This window comes from Furipterus horrens, unplaced genomic scaffold (genome assembly GCF_987537825.1).
Source record: "Furipterus horrens unplaced genomic scaffold, mFurHor1.1.pri manual_scaffold_10, whole genome shotgun sequence".
Lineage (NCBI taxonomy): Eukaryota > Metazoa > Chordata > Mammalia > Chiroptera > Furipteridae > Furipterus > Furipterus horrens.
The window spans coordinates 41,553,089-41,572,034 of record NW_028327180.1 but is presented as its reverse complement, the minus strand read 5'-3'; the positions used below and the strand labels follow the sequence as shown (position 1 = coordinate 41,572,034).

The window sequence follows — 18,946 nt, the reverse complement described above, 5'->3', positions numbered from 1 at the left end:
TATTAGGAATACCAGCATCTTTATTGCTAACATCTCCCATGGTAAAACATGAAAATATCTCCATATTTGAACATGTTTATGTCTGCAAGGAGAGCTTCATGCTTTTCTTGCATTATTCTCATTTATTATGGAGTTCATTCCTTGGTAAATTTTTTGTTGCTAATTTAAGTGACATCATTGGTTTCATTTATTACTAATTAATGCATATTAAAAAACAATTAAATTGTATATTTCCATTATCTAGCACTCATCTTTATTCTAAGAGTGTTTCTAGTTGTTTTTCTTGAGTAGAATTATAATATCTGAAATTATTCATTATTTTAGTCTTTTTTCCTTCTTTGTGTTTCTGTCCTAAAGCATAGACTACCTCTTCTAGAAACATAATACTAATAGAATGAACTTGTATCTTTGTTAACTATGATAAAAATTATCATTCCAAGTTTTCAGCAGTAAACTTCATGCTAGTACTTGGGTAGTGCACATATTTTCTTCTTTATATTCCTGTCCTGTTAAGATTTCTAATCTGGAATGGGTTACAATTTACCAAACACCATTTTAACATCTCTAGAAATTTTGTATATTTTTTCCTTTGGCCTCTTAATATAATAATCACAACTTCCACTTATTGATGCTTTACTACATGCCAAACACTATCTTAAGCACTTTACATATATTGAGTTTTCTCTTCACAGTAACCCCATAAACAATGATCTCAATAACATCAAGAAAGGGTCTGCAAATGTTCCTGTAAAGAGCCAGATAGTAAATATTGTAGACTCAGCTCTGTCATCAAAGCACAGAAGCACCCATTGACAATACATACACAAATGAACAAGGCAGTTCAAATAAAATTTTATTTATGGAAATAAGTGGCAGCCTCGATTTGACCCCCAGATCAGAGTTTGCAATAAACGCAGAAGTTAGGTGAAGTGCTCAGAATTACAGCTTGAACTTGCCCAGAATCATAAAGAAAGCAATATCAACTTTATTTTGAATTCCTGGAATTCTTACTTTAAATAGAAATATATAGAAATTATAAAAATGGATGTTTGATGTAAACTTGCTAGATGACTGATAGATTTTACCACATTATGTCTAATCTTCATAATGACCTTGAAAGTATTGTTGCCAGATAAAATACAGGATGCCCATTTAACACTGAATTTCAGATTACAATGAGTAATAGTTTGGTACAAGTGTGTCCCAAATGAATTGTTTGTCTGAAATTTCAATTTGGACTTTTTTTTTTCCTGCTAAATCTGGCAGCCCTATTTGGAAGGTAAGTGCAAATAATCCCAATTTGCTGTTAGGATTCTGAGGCTTAGGAGATATTTGCACACCCACATTTATTACAGCATTAATTCACAACAGCCAAAAGGTAGAAACAACCTAAGTATCCATTGACAGATGAATAGAAAAAGAAAATGTGGTGTATACATGAATGGAATATTATTGAGCCTTAAAACAGGAAATGCTTTCATATACTACAACATGGATAAACCTGGAGAACATTATGCTAAGTGAAATAACCAAGTTGCAAAAAGACAAATACTACATGGTTCCACTTATGTGAGGTCCCTAAATTAGTTAAACTTATAGAAACAGAAAGTAGAATGATGGTTACCAAAAGCTGAGAAAGGGGTTGGGGGGGATGTTGAGTATAGTTTCAGTCATCAAGGGTAAGGGTGAGGGAGTCTGGGGACTTGTTACACAACAATGTGCATGTGACTGACACTGTACTATACACTCGGACCTTGGAGAGAGGGTGAATTTTATGTGGGGTTGTTTTTTGTTTGTTTGTTTTTGCCATAGTTTAAAAAATCAAAACAAGGAAAAACAAGATAGAACAAAATGAGATGCTTACTGCAGGAAGACGCTCATCTAAAAATCAGAAGCAATGAGTTATAAAATTAAATTTTGCAATAAATCATTTAAAGTTTAAGTTTTTGTATAAAGAAAAGTATATAACAAAAAGAGGATTCATGCATGTATGGCACAGGGTAAATGTTTTAAAATAACTATTACAAATTACTAGTCAGAAGTTACACTTTGAGTAAGATATTGAAGCTAAAGAATATCAGTATTTGCTGCTATGCAACAGACATTTCCCCAAATTACTCTTTTGAATAATAACATGTGGTCGTCAAAAGGGTGAGTTCTGAAGCCAGGCAGATTTAGCTCCCTACAAGTTGTATGACCTTGGGCAAGCTGTTTCTCTCCCTCTTTTTCCTCATCTGTAAAATGTGGATAATGACAGCATCTATCTCAAAGATTTTTTTATGAAGAATAAATGCATTGTAGCTATAAAGTGCTTCAAATAGTGCCTGACACAGAGTAATCACTCAATAAACCTTATTTTGGTCAACTCAAACTATTAATACTTGTATAATAATAACATTGTGCCACATGTTTTCACTCAAAGATACAGCAATCTTGGTCTCATACTGTATTGACTGTATTTTCTCCTTCCTTTTAACACTCCTTCCATAACACAGGGAGCTCATATGATGTGGTTGGTTGAAAAGATATCTAGTGCTTGCCTAAAAGACACCATTAGAACTATAAAAAAAATTTACAGCTATTATTATACTTAATGGTGAAATATGAAACACTTTCCCCTAAGAGCAGAAACAAGTCAAAGATGTTCATTTTCCTTTCTATTCATCACTGTAAAGCAATGAGGCAAGAAAAAGAAAAGATAAAGTTTAGAATTTCTTTTATTGGTATTGACAGGATTGTGTACACAGAAAATCCAAAATAAGCCATAAATATTTGAATAAATAATTGAATTTACAAATGTCACTGGATAAAAAATCAATGTGCAAAAAGAAATTGCAATTCTGTGTGCTAGCCTGAAAAATTAAGAAAGAAAATAAAAATATTTACAAAGCAGAACATACTACATATCTAGAAATAAATTTTAAAAAGGTATTCAATACCTCTACAATTAAAACTACAAAACACTATTAAAAGAAATTAAAGACAACCTAGGTAAATGTACAGTTACATTATGTTCATCCGTTGGAAGACTCAATATTGTAAAGGTGTCAATTTGATTCAGGTTATTCTATAAAATCAATGCAATTCCAAGCACAGTCCCAGGTTTATTTGTAAAATTGATAAGGAGATTCTAAAATTAATACACAAACAAAGGTGAATAGAGAAGGCAAGTATAGACTCTACTCTGGTTTCTGGATGAAAGTGGGAGCAGAGTATTACATTCCTGGGGAAAACAGTGGGCAAGTGAGCCAATCAGATTAAATTGTCATAATCATATTGGAATTGTCCCAAAAGACCATCACTCTCTTCTCCCTGAGAATTCAACCAGGAAAGAAAGCAGTTTGAATCGTCTGGAGTCCACTGTGAAGAGAGAGCCTGTCAAGGAGAATAGCTAATGCAAGAAGATGCACAGCCAAGACATTGAAACAGAATTCATCCAGATAATATTATTTTAGCCCCATGATTCAGCCATGCCTGGAGTCAGGTATACCCAAGGGCTTGCCAGTAATCAAAACAATAAATTTCCTTTATAGCTAACAAAATGAAAAAAGTGAAAAGACAAGCCAGAGACTGGAAAAAGTTTTCTGTAACATACGTATATATAATATACATGTTATAACATATATATAATATATAATACATGGTATATATAAGCATATAACTATAGAGATACACATACATACAATAAAGGACAAATAAGCAGATTGAAACTCTTCACATTTAAAAAAAAGTGGTGAAATGTTTTAATAGATGCCCTCATAAAAGATATCCAAATATCTAACAAGCACAAAAAAAGTACTCACATCATTACCTGTCAAGTAAATACAAATTAAAACCAAAAACAAGATACTACCACATCTTCTGTTGAATGGCTAAAATTAGAACTTGCTAACCAGGTATGTGGAATAATTGGAATTTTCAGGTATTGCTTTTAGGATTATAGGTGGGATCAACCTTTTTGAAAAAGTAGAATACCTACCAAAACTAAGCAGGAAATCTACCCTTTGATTCACTAATCATATTCCCATGTATAAAGCATTTACCAAGAGAAATAAGTGTTAGTCTGCCAAAGAGCAATTAAAAAGCAAACGGACATTATGCTGACAAAAAAAGCCAAACACGTAACTGTACATATTGTATTTTAACATTTATATAAAGATTAAGAACAAGCAATCTTAATAAAATGTAATAAAAGTAAAAATTGTGCATGTCTCTGTGCAGCAATTATTGAGAAGGTAGATGAGTGAACTTTCAGGAGTCCTGGAAATGTAAACATTCTGTGAAATTTCATCAGGCTGTACACATCAGATTAGCACACTTCATGCACATTAGTGTATAAATGCCTTAATAAAACAATAAAAAAGGGATTAAGGGAAAGCGGCACAGGTGTACAGTGCTGCGCCACTCAACAACTGGGATACATTCTGAGAAACACATCCTTAGGCAATTTCATCACTGTGCAAAGATCACAAAATGTATAGGCGACAGAAATTTTTCCACTCCATTATAATCTTATGGGACCACCATCAAATATGCCACCTGTTGTTGACTGAAATGTCACATGTGGCACAGAAATATATTATTAGAGATAAGGAGAAAATATAATGGAAGGATAAAGTGTGGCTAATGCCCTTGAAGCACAAATCAAATAACTGTCATCTTCTCAGTTAAAAAAAAAAAAAAAAAAAGAAGTGGTAAAATCTTCCTTGTTCGAAGGGGTCAAATATAAATCTTCCTCCGCTAAAATGGAATGACCCCCTATGGAGAAACTTAGAGAGATGTCTTGGAACTGCTACTTTTAAGGAAAGGTAAGTCAAGCACTGAATGTTCAGTTTGAGCCAATATTAATTGCTGGGGCCAATAATCAGGAAAATGAGCCGGAGACTAGAGCCCACCACGCACTATGCATCTGTCTCCCTGTCTCATGGCCTCACTAAACTAAAAATAAGAGATTCTATTCTCTGCCTTCCAATTGACATAGAAACTCTATTTTAAACAACTCTAACCTGGCACTGCATAAGGAAGTGATTCTGGGAAAGGGAGGCCAGCCATGCCCAAATTAACACACAGAAGCCAGCCCACCCAATTTGACTTCTAACTTTCTTGTGACAAGGTCTCCTTTTACTCTCAAAACCTTGGATCCAATTCCCAGCCATGAGCAAGAACAAAGAGTGAAATACAGAAGCAACGTAATCAGGTGAGACACTTCTTTTAAGACCTTCACACTTCCTAATTTCTGCTGAAATTACTTATTAGACAGAAAAAATTTGAATAGTAAAAACTGATTAACCTCAAAAATGGTAGTTTCTCTTAGTAAAAAAGGTGGGAGGCAGATATTGAGTAGGCAATTTCCAGTATCTGCTATGCTAGAATAGAGACAAAATTACCAATTATAAAAGAAAATTAGAAAAAAGGGCCCTGGCCAGGTAGCTCAGTTGGTTAGAGCATTGTCCTTATATGCCAAGGTTGCAGGCTTGATCCCCGGTCAGGACACATACAAGAATCAACCATTGAATGCATAAATAAATGGATCAACAAATTGATGTTTCTCTCTGTTTCCCTTCGTCTCTCATAAAATCAATTACAAATTATCAAATAAATAATAAATACCAAAGTGTCCATATCATAATCACTGCACACTTAGCAATGAGTTAACTAGAAACTAATAAAAAAAGTACCACTCCTGCCTGTAAATGAAAAAATACACTCCAAGACTTAGTCATGGAAATAACAATTACATCTGAACCAAAATACTGTAAAAGCACCTCAGAATAAAACATATTAGAGCTAAGAGGGGACAGACATGCTGCATTTCCCTCCACAACTAAGAAGGAATACAACTACCTCAAAACTAGAGACAACCAGAAGTTCTAGAAAATTGAGCTGCATGGAAGTCCAACAAACAAAGATATAAAAAAGAAATACTCATCCAGACAGGTAGGAGGGGCGGAGCCGGGGCAGAGAGGATGAGGTGTGGTGGTGGCAGCAGCGGCGACAGCGGCAGCCCAGCAGAAAGCACGGTCACACATTTTAAAAAGTCAGGAAGGACACCTGGGGAGCACTCCCAGAACCAGACCAGACCATGCAGCTCATGGTCTCAGTGCCAGGGAAAATACAGCCTCATTGCTTCTGACTGTGCAAACCAGTGGGAGTTGGGGCGGAGGAAAAAACTGCTGGTCTCTCAGCAGAGTCTGCTTGTTTAAAGGGCCCCCAGGTTCCTAGAACATCCACAGACCAACCTACTCTGGGAACAACAGCCAGGGAAACAACTAGAGGTACCAGTTGCATACAAAGTGGGACATGTGCCTGGAAAAGGGGCGAGTGCTGAGCAAAACTCATTGTTCCCTCTCAGAACCCTCCCCTACACACAGCACCATAACGTGGTGAAAGAGGTCGCCCTGTACTGATGAATACCTAAGGCTCCGCCCCTTACAACGTAACAAGAGTGACAGCGCTACCTAAGACACAAAGGCAAACAAACACAGGAGCCTGTCAAGATGAGGAGACAGAGAAGTATGGCCCAAAAGGGGGAACAGATCAAGGTTCCAGTGGGAGAACTAAGCAACGAGGAGATAGCCAACCTAACAAATGAGGAGATAGCAAACCTAACAGATGAAGAGTTCAAAACACTGCTGATAAAGATGCTCACAGGCTTGACAGATATGCTTAAATACGAAAGGTGCATAAGGGAAGAAGTGAAGGCTATGCTAAATGAAATGAAGGAAAACCCACACAAAACCAATGGCAAAGGGAAGGAAACCAGGATTCAAATCAATGATTTGGAACATAAGGAAGAAAAATAACAGTCAACCAGTACAGAATGAGGAAACACAAATTGTAAAAAATGAGGAGAGGCTTAGGAACCTCAGGGACAACTTTAAATGTGCCAAAATCCGAACCAGAGGGGTGTCAGAAGGAGAATAGGTAGAACAAGAAATTGAAAACTTATGTGAGAAAATAATGAAGGACTACTCACCAAATTTGGTGAAGGAAATACACATACAAGTCCAGGAAGCACAGAGAGTTCCAAACAAGCTAGACCCAAAAAAGGACCACACCAAGACACATCATAATTGAAATGCCAAAGGTTAAAGATAAAGAGAGAATCTTAAAAGCAGCAAGAGAAAAGGAGAGAGTTATATACAAAGGGGTGCCTATAAGACTATCAGCTGATTTCTCAAAAGAAACTCTGCAGGCAAGAAGGGACTGACAAGAAGTATTCAAAGTGATGAAAAGCAAAGACTTACAACCAAGATTATTCTATCCAGCAAAGCTATCATTTAGAATGGAAGGGCAGATAAAGTGCTTCCCAGACAAAGTAAAACTAAAGGAGTTCATCATCACCCAGCTATTATTGTATGAAATGTCAAAGGGATTTACTTAATAAAAAGATAAAATTTCTGAACATTAAAATGACAACAAAGTCACAACTATCAACAACTGAATCTAAAAAATAAAAACAAAATCCAACTAAGCAAACCAGAATAGTAACAGAATCATAGGTATGAGGATCATTTGGAGGGTTATCAGCTGGGAGGGGGAAGGGGGAGAAATGGGGAAATGGTGCAGGGATTAAGAAGCAAAACTAATAGGTACAAAGTAGACAGGGGGAAGTTAATAATAATATAGGAAAGGATGAAGCCAAAGAACTTATATGCACAACTCATGGACATGAACTAAAAGGAGTGGGATTGCTGGAAGGAAGGTGAGTACTGGGTGGAAGGGAGCAAAGGGGAAAAAATTGAGACTACTGTAACAACATAATCAATAAAATATACTTTAAAAAAAAAGAAAAAGTCCCACAATTTGCTATCTGCAAACTGGGGGTCCAAGAAAGTTACACTTCCCCCACCATTTTGTTTTATACAGGCTCTCCACAGATTAGATGATGCAAAAATAATAACAATAATGATAATAAAAATAAAAGGAATTAGAAGGAAATTTATCACCTTAAAAATTTATATCAGAAAATAAAAACCAGACCATGAGTCAATATTCCACTTTAAGCGTGATGCACTGTTCTTTGCTTCTAGTGTGAATTTTCTTGTACACTTATTTCTTATGATTTTGTCTTAGAAGTGGTATTGTGAAGGCATTACCACATGGTTTACATACAGAGGGTTCCTCTCAGTTGTGAGTTCTCAAATGTCTTCACAGATGAGCAACAATTTCCCACTTTCTTGCAGTCATAGGATGTCTCCACAGTGTGAGATCTCACATGTTGCATAAGATTTGAAAAACCTTGCAGACATTCCCCCATTCCTTACATTTACATGTTTTCTCTAGTGTGAGTTTTCACATGTCTTCGAAAGTACGCAGGACAAACAAAGGCTTTCCCACAGTCCTCACATTCATAGGGCTTCTCTCCGGTGTGGCTTCTTACATGTCTCCGAAAGGATGAGGGACAACTGAAGGCTTTCCCACATTCCAGACAGTCAAACGGCTTCTCTCCAGTGTGCATTCGGGCATGTACAGTCAGGTATGACGAATGGCGAAAGGCCTTCCCACACTCCTTACATTCATAGGGTTTCTCCCCAGTGTGCGTTCTCATGTGAATCCGAAGCGCTGAAGGATAAATAAAGGCTTTCGCACATTTCTTACATTCATAAGGTTTCTCCCCAGTGTGAGTTCTTACGTGCACTGTAAGGTGGGAGGAACTAATGAAGGCTTTCCCACACTCCTTACATTCATATGGCTTCTCGCCACTGTGAGTTCTCAGGTGTTCCGTGAGGGACGAGGAACGGCTAAAGGCCTTCCCACATTCTTTACATTCATATTGTACCTTTCCAGTGTGATCTCTCACATGTGCTCTAAAGGATGAGGGACAGCTAAAGGCTTTTCCACATTCCTTACATTCATAGGGTTTCTCTCTACTTTGGTTTTTCACATGCGTATTAAGGGAAGTGAGAAGATAGAAGGCTTTTCCACATTCCAGACACTCATAGGGTTTCTCCCCAGTGTGTTTTCTCATGTGGATACTTAAGGAAGAGGGACAATTGTAGGCCTTTCCACATTCCTTGCACTTATAGGGCTTCTCTCCTGTGTGTGTTCTGACATGTACCGTGAGTTTTGAGGACTCACTGAAGGCCTTGCCACACTCTTTACATTCATAAGGCTTCTCTCCAGTATGAATTCTTATATGGATTATAAGGTGAGAGGAAGAACTAAAGGCCTTCCCACATTCCTTACATTCATATGGCTTATCTCCACTATGAATTCTTTTGTGTTTGGAGAGTGAGGAGGAGCAACTGAAGGCCTTCCCACATTCCTTACATTCGTATGGCTTATCTCCACTATGAATTCTCTTGTGTTCCGTGAGGGATGAAGAACAGCTGAAGGTTTTTCCACATTCCTTACATTCGTAGTTTGTCTTTCCAGTGTGAATCTTCATATGCGCCCTAAAGAATGAAGAGCAACTGAAGGCTTTGGTACAGTCCTTACATTCATATGGTTTCTCTTCAGTGGGAGTTTTCATATGCTTCTTGAAACAAGCAAGAAAATGAAAAGCTTTCCCGCATTCCTTACACTGATAGGGTTTGCTTCCAGTGTGAGAGCTTATGTGATTCCTAAGAGATAAATGATCTATGAAGACTTTTTTACATTCGTGGCATTCATAAGATTTTACCTCAGTAGTTCTCTCGAGTATATTAAGATTTGAAACTTGGTTGACGGTTTGTCCACACTGATTTTCTTCGTTACATCCATAGATGTTATCCACTACATGACTTCTTTTAAAAATAAAAAGCACATTATTAGAAATAAATACATTTTTATCATTTTCTGTAACTATGTCCATTTTTGGCCCTGTCAGGTTATAAGCTGAAAGTTCTCACAAAGGTCTCTATAATAATATATTAGCCAATATTTATCACTGAATTTTTGACTTACGGGATTTTTCTCATAATTGTTTATATTTGAATTATGTCAAACATTGAGGATCTCAGTACCACTTTGGGAGAAAAATCTTGTGAAAATTCTTTATGAAATCACAATTTCTGACCAAGTTTTATAAACATTTTTTTTAATTTTGTGACATTTTAAGATTTTCTTCTGAGGCACTAGTTTCTTTTATATGAATGGCACTCACCTCAAATGTCTCTTGTGGTTTTTGTTCTTATCATTAACACCATGGTATTCCCAGTTTTTGTATAAAATGGACGACCAGGAATCATTCCTTTTGAATCTTACTATTTCCTGTTCATCAGATATTTTTTCTCCATAAATATCTTGCGAAGTGACTGATTCATTACTTTTAAGGTGAGTCTCAAAACCTGAAACAAAACGTAAAGACACTATGAGCAAAGGGCTTGTGGCACAGTGACTATGTCAAGACCTTGGTGATAACCACAAGGGTCAAAATGGTAAGCAACTGACTAAGAAAAAATTCCATGAGGACTGAGACTGATGGTAACATGAACATGCTATTATCAGGAGAACAAAGCAAAAAGGAGATGGATAAAATGTACATGACCAAATATAACTTACAAAGAGGAAATATGGAAAGTCTTTCCCAAAACAAGGAAAATGTGAGAGGACTAATAAAAAGTTGAAACAGTAATTGATGGTATCTGTGGAAAATCGGCCTCTCAAACAAAAGTTTCATCTTGCTTTTATTTGATTTTACCAAATGTGATATCCCTCAACTAGGACAGTTTCTCCCCAGAATTCTTGCCTTCCTGGTGCTCCCCCCGGATGGGTCCTCCAGTTGTTTTCTCCAGGTCCTCCTCCTGTTTCCACTGGAAGATCAGACAGGGTGTGTGTAGCGAATACCCTGTCCATGCAGAAAGGCATATCACATGAAGGAAAACAATGAGGAACCATAAACATTTCCATGAGACAAGGCCAGAACTTTGGTCTTCTATAACAATGGGGCAAGTGTGAATTGAATTGCAACAAAATGTTTCTCAAAAAAACTTTTAAGGGGGAAGGGGGGACTTGCAACATAGCCTTTGATGTCTAGAACTGATCTGACATTCATATCTAATCCTCAATATTACTAGAAGTTGGTCTGATACTTACAGCCAGGACATTTTGTTCTCCTGCTGAACATAATCTCACAGGATACCAATCTTAGACAAAGTTACTCTGAGATCATAGTAAAATGAAACAGGGCCACTTCGTAATTTAGTCTAAGGATGGGCAAAAAGGAAAGTCACTAGGCCACCCACAAAATACCGCGTAATAGAATTTCCCCAACTTTCCCTCAATCTACCAGCTGGGTCCAATCCAACTGGGTTGAACAGTGACCCTCAAAACTACATGTCCAAATAGATCAATGAAAAAGAACAAAGAGTCCAGAAACAGATCCACATAAGCTGTCAACTGATCTTTCACAAAGGAGCAAAGGCAACACAATGGAGGAAAAAAATAGTCTTTTAACAAAGACTGGAACTAGACATTGACATCCAAGAAATGAATCTAGACACAGACCTTACACTTTTCACAAAAATTGATTATAGACCTAAATTTAAAATGCAAAACTATAAAACTCTTAAAAGGTAACAGGAGAAAAATCTAGATGACTTTGAGTTTGGCAATGACTTGTTAGATACAACACCGAAGGCATGATCTACAAAAGGAAGAATTGATAAGCTGGACTTCATTAAAATTAGAAATTTTCGCTCTGCAAAAGACAATGTCAAGAGAACAAGAAGACAAGCCACAGACTGTGAGAAAATATTTGCTAAAGACATATCTGATAAAGAACTGTTATCCAAAAGAACTCTTAAAACTCAAAATAAAAATAATTAAAAAATTAAAAAATGGGTCAAAGACCTTAACAGACACCTCACCAGAAAAGATACACAAATGGTAAATAAGCATATGAAAAGATGCTACACATCATATGTCGTCAGGGAAATGTAAATTAAAATAATGAGATACCACTGCACGTGTATGAGAATGGCCAAAATCTGGAACACTGACAACACCAAATGCTGATTAGCATGTGGAACTACAGAAAAACTCATTCATTGCTGGTGGGAATGCAGAATGGTACAGCCACATTGGAAGACAGGCTGGAGGTTTTTAATAGAACTAAACATACAGTTCCCATATGATCAGACATCGTGCTCTTTGGAATTTATCCAAAGGTGAAAACGTGTCCACACAAAACTTGCAAAGACATTTATAGCAGATTTATTCATCATCAGTAAAGATGTCCTTCTGTAGGTGAATGGGTAAGTAGACTGTATTACATCCACACAATGGAATATTATATTCAGTGCTAAAAAGAAATGAGCAATCAAGCCATGAAAAGACAGGGAAGAATTAAAAATGCATGTGACTAAGTGAATGAAGCCAATGTGAAATACATATTGTATGATTCCAACTACATGACATTCTCAAAAAGAGAAAACAACAGACACAGTAAAAAGGTCAACAGTTGCCAGGGATTAGAAAGGAAGGAGGGATGAATCAGTATGGCAAAGACAATCTTTAAGACAATAAAACTACTCTGTATAACATTGTAACAGTGGATATATGTCATTACATATTTGTCCAAACCACAGAAGGTTCAACAGCAAGAGTGAAGCCTAATGTAAACTCTGAACTTTGGGTGATGATGATGTGTCAGTGTAGGCTCATCAATCATAACAAACATACGACTGTGGTGGGGATGTTGACAGCAGAGGAGGCTGTGCACATGTGAGGTAAAGCGTATATAGGAAATCTCCATAACTCTCATTCCATTTTGTTGTAAATCTAAAACTTCTCTAAAAATAAATAAATATATTATTTAAAAATTTTCATGTCCACCTAGAACCTCAGAATGCTGCCTTATTTGGAAATAGGGTCATTCCAGATGTAATCGGGTTAAACTGAAATTGTGCTCGATTAGGGTGAGCCCTAAATCCAATGACAAGTGTCCTGATACAGAGGGAGAGACTCAGACAGAAGTCTATGTGAAGATGGAGGCCAAGATTAGAGCAACACATCTACAAGTCAAGAATATCAAGGATTGTCCTGACTGGTGTGGCTCAGTGGATTGAGTGCTGGCCTGTGAACCAAAGGGTTGCCGGTTCGATCCCAAATCAGGGCACATGCCTGGGTTGCAGGCTGGGTCCCCAGCTGGGGGTGTGCAAGAGTCAACCACACATTGATGTTTCTCTCCCTTTCTTTCTCCCTCCCTTCCCCTCTCTCTAAAAATAAATTAATTAAATCTTTAAAAAAAAAGAAAAAGAAAAGAATATCAAGGACTGCTGGCTACTGCCAGAAGCCAGAAAGAGACAGGCAGGATTTTTTCCCCTAGAGCCTTCAGAAGGAGCATGGCCCTGTTGACACCTTGATTTTGGACTTCCAGCTTCATAGTGTGAAATACACTTCTTTTGTTTTTCGTCACCCAGTTTGTAGTTCTTTGTTACAAAAAGCCTAAGAAACTAATACAGCCTGCTTCTATAGATCAACCCTCAAATCACTCAACCGAAGTTCAAATCCAGTACTAGGTACTCTCTAACCCCCTCTTACTGTGACACCCACGACTCCCTCACTGCATTGAATAATAAACCCAACCTGTTTAATTTTAGGTGTGTTCCTGATGGTCTTTGGGTAAATGGCCTCAATGTCAGGAAAATTCTCAAAAGGTCCCAAACCATAAACCTCCCTGTGCCCCTAAGTGACCCCTTAAGTCTATGCTCACACTTTCAACACTCAATAAGCCTGAGGTTTCCAACCACAATAAAAAGTCCGTTCAACACACAGGTGTTTATTTCATGGTGAAGCCACTAGACAGTAAGTTGCTTGGGGTAAGCGACCACATCTCTCTTGTTTACCAATGTATTCCAATTTCTCAGCCTGAATCCTAGAATAAGGAATAGGGTGATTTGTCAGATTTGTTTTCTAAACAACTAAATAAAAGAATGTTGCCATTCTTACCCAGTGAAGCCAGGTTCCGGAAGTTCTCCAGCATCACCTCTCTGTAGAGGCTCTTCTGAGCAAGATTCAGCAAAGCCCATTCCTCCTGGCTAAAGTCCACAGCAACATCCTCAAAGAGCACTGAGTCCTGAAACACCCCACATATTCTGTTCAGAAAGGTACCAACTCCCCAAATATGCTCAGGAGGATGAACAATGCTGAAGATACATGAGAAATGAGAATCCATTCATAGAAAGTTCTAAACACTATATGGTCTCCTAACATCGACACTGGCACTCACCCATCAGATCTCTTCCTTTCTCCCCACACATCCTTCCTGCGTGATCAAATCCTGTCTCCCAGACTTAACACTTCTAAAACACTCAATTTATCTCTCCACAGTTTGATGATAAATAATTCCAGTCTTGTAATGATCCAGAACAGTCCAGAGACATAGCAAAAATGAGAGAAATGCTCTAAAAATGAATCACAGCAGGTCTTCAAATGACTTTTGCTATAATGTTGATGAGATGCTATGGGAACTCAACTCTTATTTGTATCGATTAGCCCATGGTGAAATTGGTTACATGATCTGTTCTGCTTAAAGTCGCAGAACCTATCAATAATGTTAAGTGAGGACTTATATAATTTCCACATTGAGACCAACAATTCCTTGTTCCACAAACAATTTCACCTGCTTCCTTCTCTCCCACTATAGCAAGCAGCACAACATGAAAGACTGAGGCTAATCTGGATGAGGTTTTAATGAATAAAAACGCACTGATGGAAAGGGAGCTTTTCATTTTTAAATAAACCCAGGAGCCTACAGAAGCACAACTTTCAACTTAGGCCCCCGGCTGTCCATATTTTCTTATACTCCAGGCCAGGGGTCAGCAAACTTTGGCACATGGGCTAAATCCAACCTACCACCTGTTGGTGTAAGTAAAGTTTATAGAAACACAGTAAAACATGTGCACACACCATATATAATGTCTATAGCTGCTTTCACACTACAATGACTGAGTTGAGTTTCAATAAAAACTCTGGTCTTCAAAGCCTAGCATGCTTACTCTGTGGCCCAACTAGAAACAGGTTGTTGATCCCTGCTCCAAACAATTAGATGGATGAACTGGTGAAATGGGAGTATTCTTTGGAAAATCATGAGCTCTTACCTACCTGTGTCACATTTTTCTGTAACTCAGTAGCTCTTCTTTCTTTGTCCATGTTCCCTTCATGAAGAAAGGCAAAGTTTTGAGAAGTCACAGCTGAGGCAGGAGAAAGACAACATGATAATCTAGGTCTCCCCATAATTTGCACACATAAGAGCCTGGATGCTGCAGCACATTAAGGTGACCACTCCCCTCAATACACACACATACACGCACATGCATAAGCCCAAGACACCCAAGCAAACACACATTGAACTTGTAAGAAGGTGGAGCAATCTCACCTCATCTAGAACTAGAAAATTATGCTCTGGTTCTTGTTGATCTTTTTTCTTTTTTTTTTTTTTTTTTAAGTTAAGAGTCCCATTCTACAAGTAAGGTAACTGAAGTCTAAAAAGCTTAGCTGTCTATTTGCCCATGAAAATGAAAAGCATAAAAAGCATCAGGCAATACCCTCAACCTTAAGAAAATGCACTCCGTTTCAAATCCAAGAAAGCACTGACTTATATACCAGAATTCTGGGTGTTCCATTCCCAAGATATCTTACTTCTGCACCCCTTGGCAGGTTAACAGGCATTACTGCTCAGACCTTGATCACTGGACCCTTGCCCCATGGGCTGTAGTGTTCCTGAAACCTGGTTTCTGAGGAGCATCAGCTAATTAAATCCCACACACAGGAGGCAGAGAAGACTGCCACGCTGCACTTCTCATGTTAAATTTTGCCTGTCCAGAACCAGCTGAAAAAGAATACTTAAGTGAGCAATGTGCGTCATCCCTGATAGTAATATCTACAGTGCTTTGCACAAATTTCAAATAATGAAAACAACTGTTTCTTCCACTGCAGTGGATCCATTATGTACTTTAAAGCCAATAAAAATTGTGATATTCTTTACTATATTAATAACATGTTCCATTGAGCAACCATGATGTGAGAATGACTTCGCAAAGAGATGCCCATACCTCTGCAAATTATTTATTTTTCATAGAAACTCCGTAAATCAGATATTATTACACCTAATTTATAGTTGAGAAACCTTATAAAGAGTGAACTAACCACACACTCAATATTATCCAATTAGAAAGCTGCTCTGCCAGGGTGTATATGCAGGTCTTTTTATGTTTCAAGTCTAAATGCCCAATGAGTATATTTCTGAACGCATATACAACTTATTTGTTAGTGAGGCCCTTACTCCCTAACATTACCAGTTTCTGGCCTAGAACCCTGTTGGGCGCATTATGCAGAGTAGACAAGTGAAGTATTCTATTCAAACATTTTATTTCTCACTCCTTCTCTTGACTAAGAACTATATCTTGAGCAAAGATGCTTCCTTTAAGGCCCCTGCCTCCTGCTCTTTCATTTCATATTCATTTAGGTAATATTTCCCCTGATTCTACTACATGCAGTCACAGGGGATACAGCACTGAACAAAACAGAAAAATCCTGGTCTTCATAATTTTTTGCGGAAGGGCAGTAAATTAATAAAATATCAGGTGGTGGTATATGTTATATAAAAATGCAGCATATTATAGGAATAAGGAGATGCACATATTTATCTTTAGCAAGTGAAGACTACTCATGTGGCAGAACAGCAGCAGAAAATTAAAATAACTGCGTTAGATAACACTGGAAACCCATAGCTGGTGTGGTATATATATTTATATGCTTATAACTATCATCAACCCCAAAGAAGAAAAAATAAGTATCAATGGGCTAACCACTGACTTATAAGGTCGGGGAAAGAACAGCATAAAGGGTTAGAAAGAAAAGTGAAAACAAGGCACAATTAATGATACTTTTAAAAAACTAATGAACAGAATCAGAAAAGCTAGTAATGTGTCCTTTAAAACCTAATGAGGTTGACAAACCCATAGAAAATGCACAGATAATGAAGGAATTTCAGGAGAGAAGCACAACTTTCCAGCGATGATCTAAAATAAATACAGCACTTGATTATTTTCAGTCACTAAAGAAAAAAAAAAATGAGCAGTTTAAAACATACCCACAAAGGAAACAGAAATTACAAATTGTTTTACCAAAAGGCTCACTAAATAAGGAAAAAAATTCAAAATTCCATTGCAGGGACAGAAAAAACTTTCCCCAAGTATTTACAAGACCATAAAAGTACAACTTGAAAAGAAAAAAAAAAAGATCTCATACACATTAGTACAAATATGCAATATTAGTACAGTTGAGAAATGAATAATCACAAACCAAGTTCGTTTCATCCTAACAATAAAATGTGGTTGAAAATGGAATCATTGATTAATATAATCCACCACATTAATAGAAAAAATATCATATGACTCATCCTCTTCGAATCAAACTAGTGACTGATCTATAGTAACGTCCATTGGTGATAACAATTTAACCCACCAGAATTAGAAGGGAACATGTTTTACTAGGGAAAAAAAAAAAATTTACAAACACCTACAGTAAACATCCTATTTAATGGTCAAGTAATTCCCTCTGGGATCAAGAACAAGGCAAGGATACAAATTCTATGCTATCCGACATTGAACTGGATGGAGGTCCTGGCAAGTGCACTAAAGAAATGAAATGAAATACAAGGTACAAGGGGGTTAAAAGAACGCTGAAACTGGCAGATGATCAGTTTATGTGTGAATTATATTTTTTAAATCTACAAATGATTAAAATGTATACGTAGCTGCGTTCGGCGAGAAGAGTACAAAGATACTTAATAATCAGTTCAGTTTTATGCACCTGGATATAATGTAGCAGGGTAAAATTAAGGTTAAATAGTATCTCTTGCACCAGGAGGGAAGAGGTGGGGACGTAGTTGAGGCAAATGTCAGCCCGTGCTCACCGAACACGCGAAATCCACACAGATCAGCCTAGAGACAACGAGGTGAGGCTCTCGTCTCCGTGACCGGAATGGCAGGGATGCTTTTCCTTTTTGGAAAGAGAGCAAAGGATGCTTTTGGAGGTGAATTAAATACGAGGGTGGTTTTTCAACTCTACTTTGCTCCCACTGCGACTGCTGGACCCAGCCCAGAGTTTCCGATTCAGTGGGCCACGAGCGCAGCCGGTCAGAGCTCTGAGGAAATGCCGCTGCGTGGGAGGCCTCGGGCGCGGGGTCCGGCCGGCGGCCACCTTTGGATCGTTGGCCTCCCCAAGACCGAGCTCTTCACCTTCAACGCACGGGATCTGGGACAGGCCAGACCGAAACCCGGTAGGGTGCAGACCCGGGTGAAAATTGACCTCAGACGCTAGAGAGGACGGTGCCCACGGCTCGCGCACGCGCAAAAGCACACTTTAGCTTCCGGTTTTTGCGCCGCGCCCAGCAAAAGGGGTGGGACCTCAGGAGCTGCAAAATAGGAATAGGAGGGGCGGAGGGACAGGACGGGGGCAGTGACTGCTTCCAGCCTGGAGAGGTTTCCTCCTAGGAGAGACATGTTGGGTCCCGGGACCGGATTAGTGCAGGAGCTGGGGTTGGACCGAGGTGGGGCGGGACCAGGTCAGTGGGGCGAGGCTTGGTTGACTGACTAGTCCTATGGGGCGGGATTTAGTTGAATATTCAGAAAGTGGGGCTTAAGGTGGGGCCAGGTCGAGGGGCGGGACTGAGGTAGACTAGGGCTAGAGGCGGGGTTAGGGTTAGGGACTCCCATTCAGCCCCTAAAGAACCAGAGAACAAGACATGAAGCTTAAACCTACACCAGACCATGAGATCTCCTTTCCATTCATTCAGTCCTTTCATTAGACCTTTAGTGTTCCTTTTCATTGCTTCTTTGATAATTGCTCATGTAGACGAAGGATAGTGATAATTACTTACGGAGGTTCGTGTACCTGGAAACCTTGCAGACCACTAATAGTTGTCCATTCGTTATTTTGGACTTAAAATAAAAATAAAATTTTCTGTACATATATTTTTCTTGTTCTAATATTAACACGTCCTTTTTTCTTGTTT

General features: G+C 38.2%; 1 protein-coding gene across 1 annotated transcript; it reads right to left on the bottom strand.

Annotated features, from left to right (window-relative positions):
• Window positions 1-8,151: 8,151 nt before the first annotated feature.
• Window positions 8,152-18,268, bottom strand: LOC149999776 (uncharacterized). The gene is given in 7 exon segments (XM_090290183.1): window positions 8,152-8,170; window positions 8,172-9,728; window positions 10,088-10,271; window positions 10,625-10,771; window positions 13,876-14,002; window positions 15,031-15,083; window positions 17,846-18,268. Coding segments are annotated over 6 exon segments (2,082 nt in total). The 5' UTR covers window positions 15,079-15,083; window positions 17,846-18,268.
• Window positions 18,269-18,946: the final 678 nt, after the last annotated feature.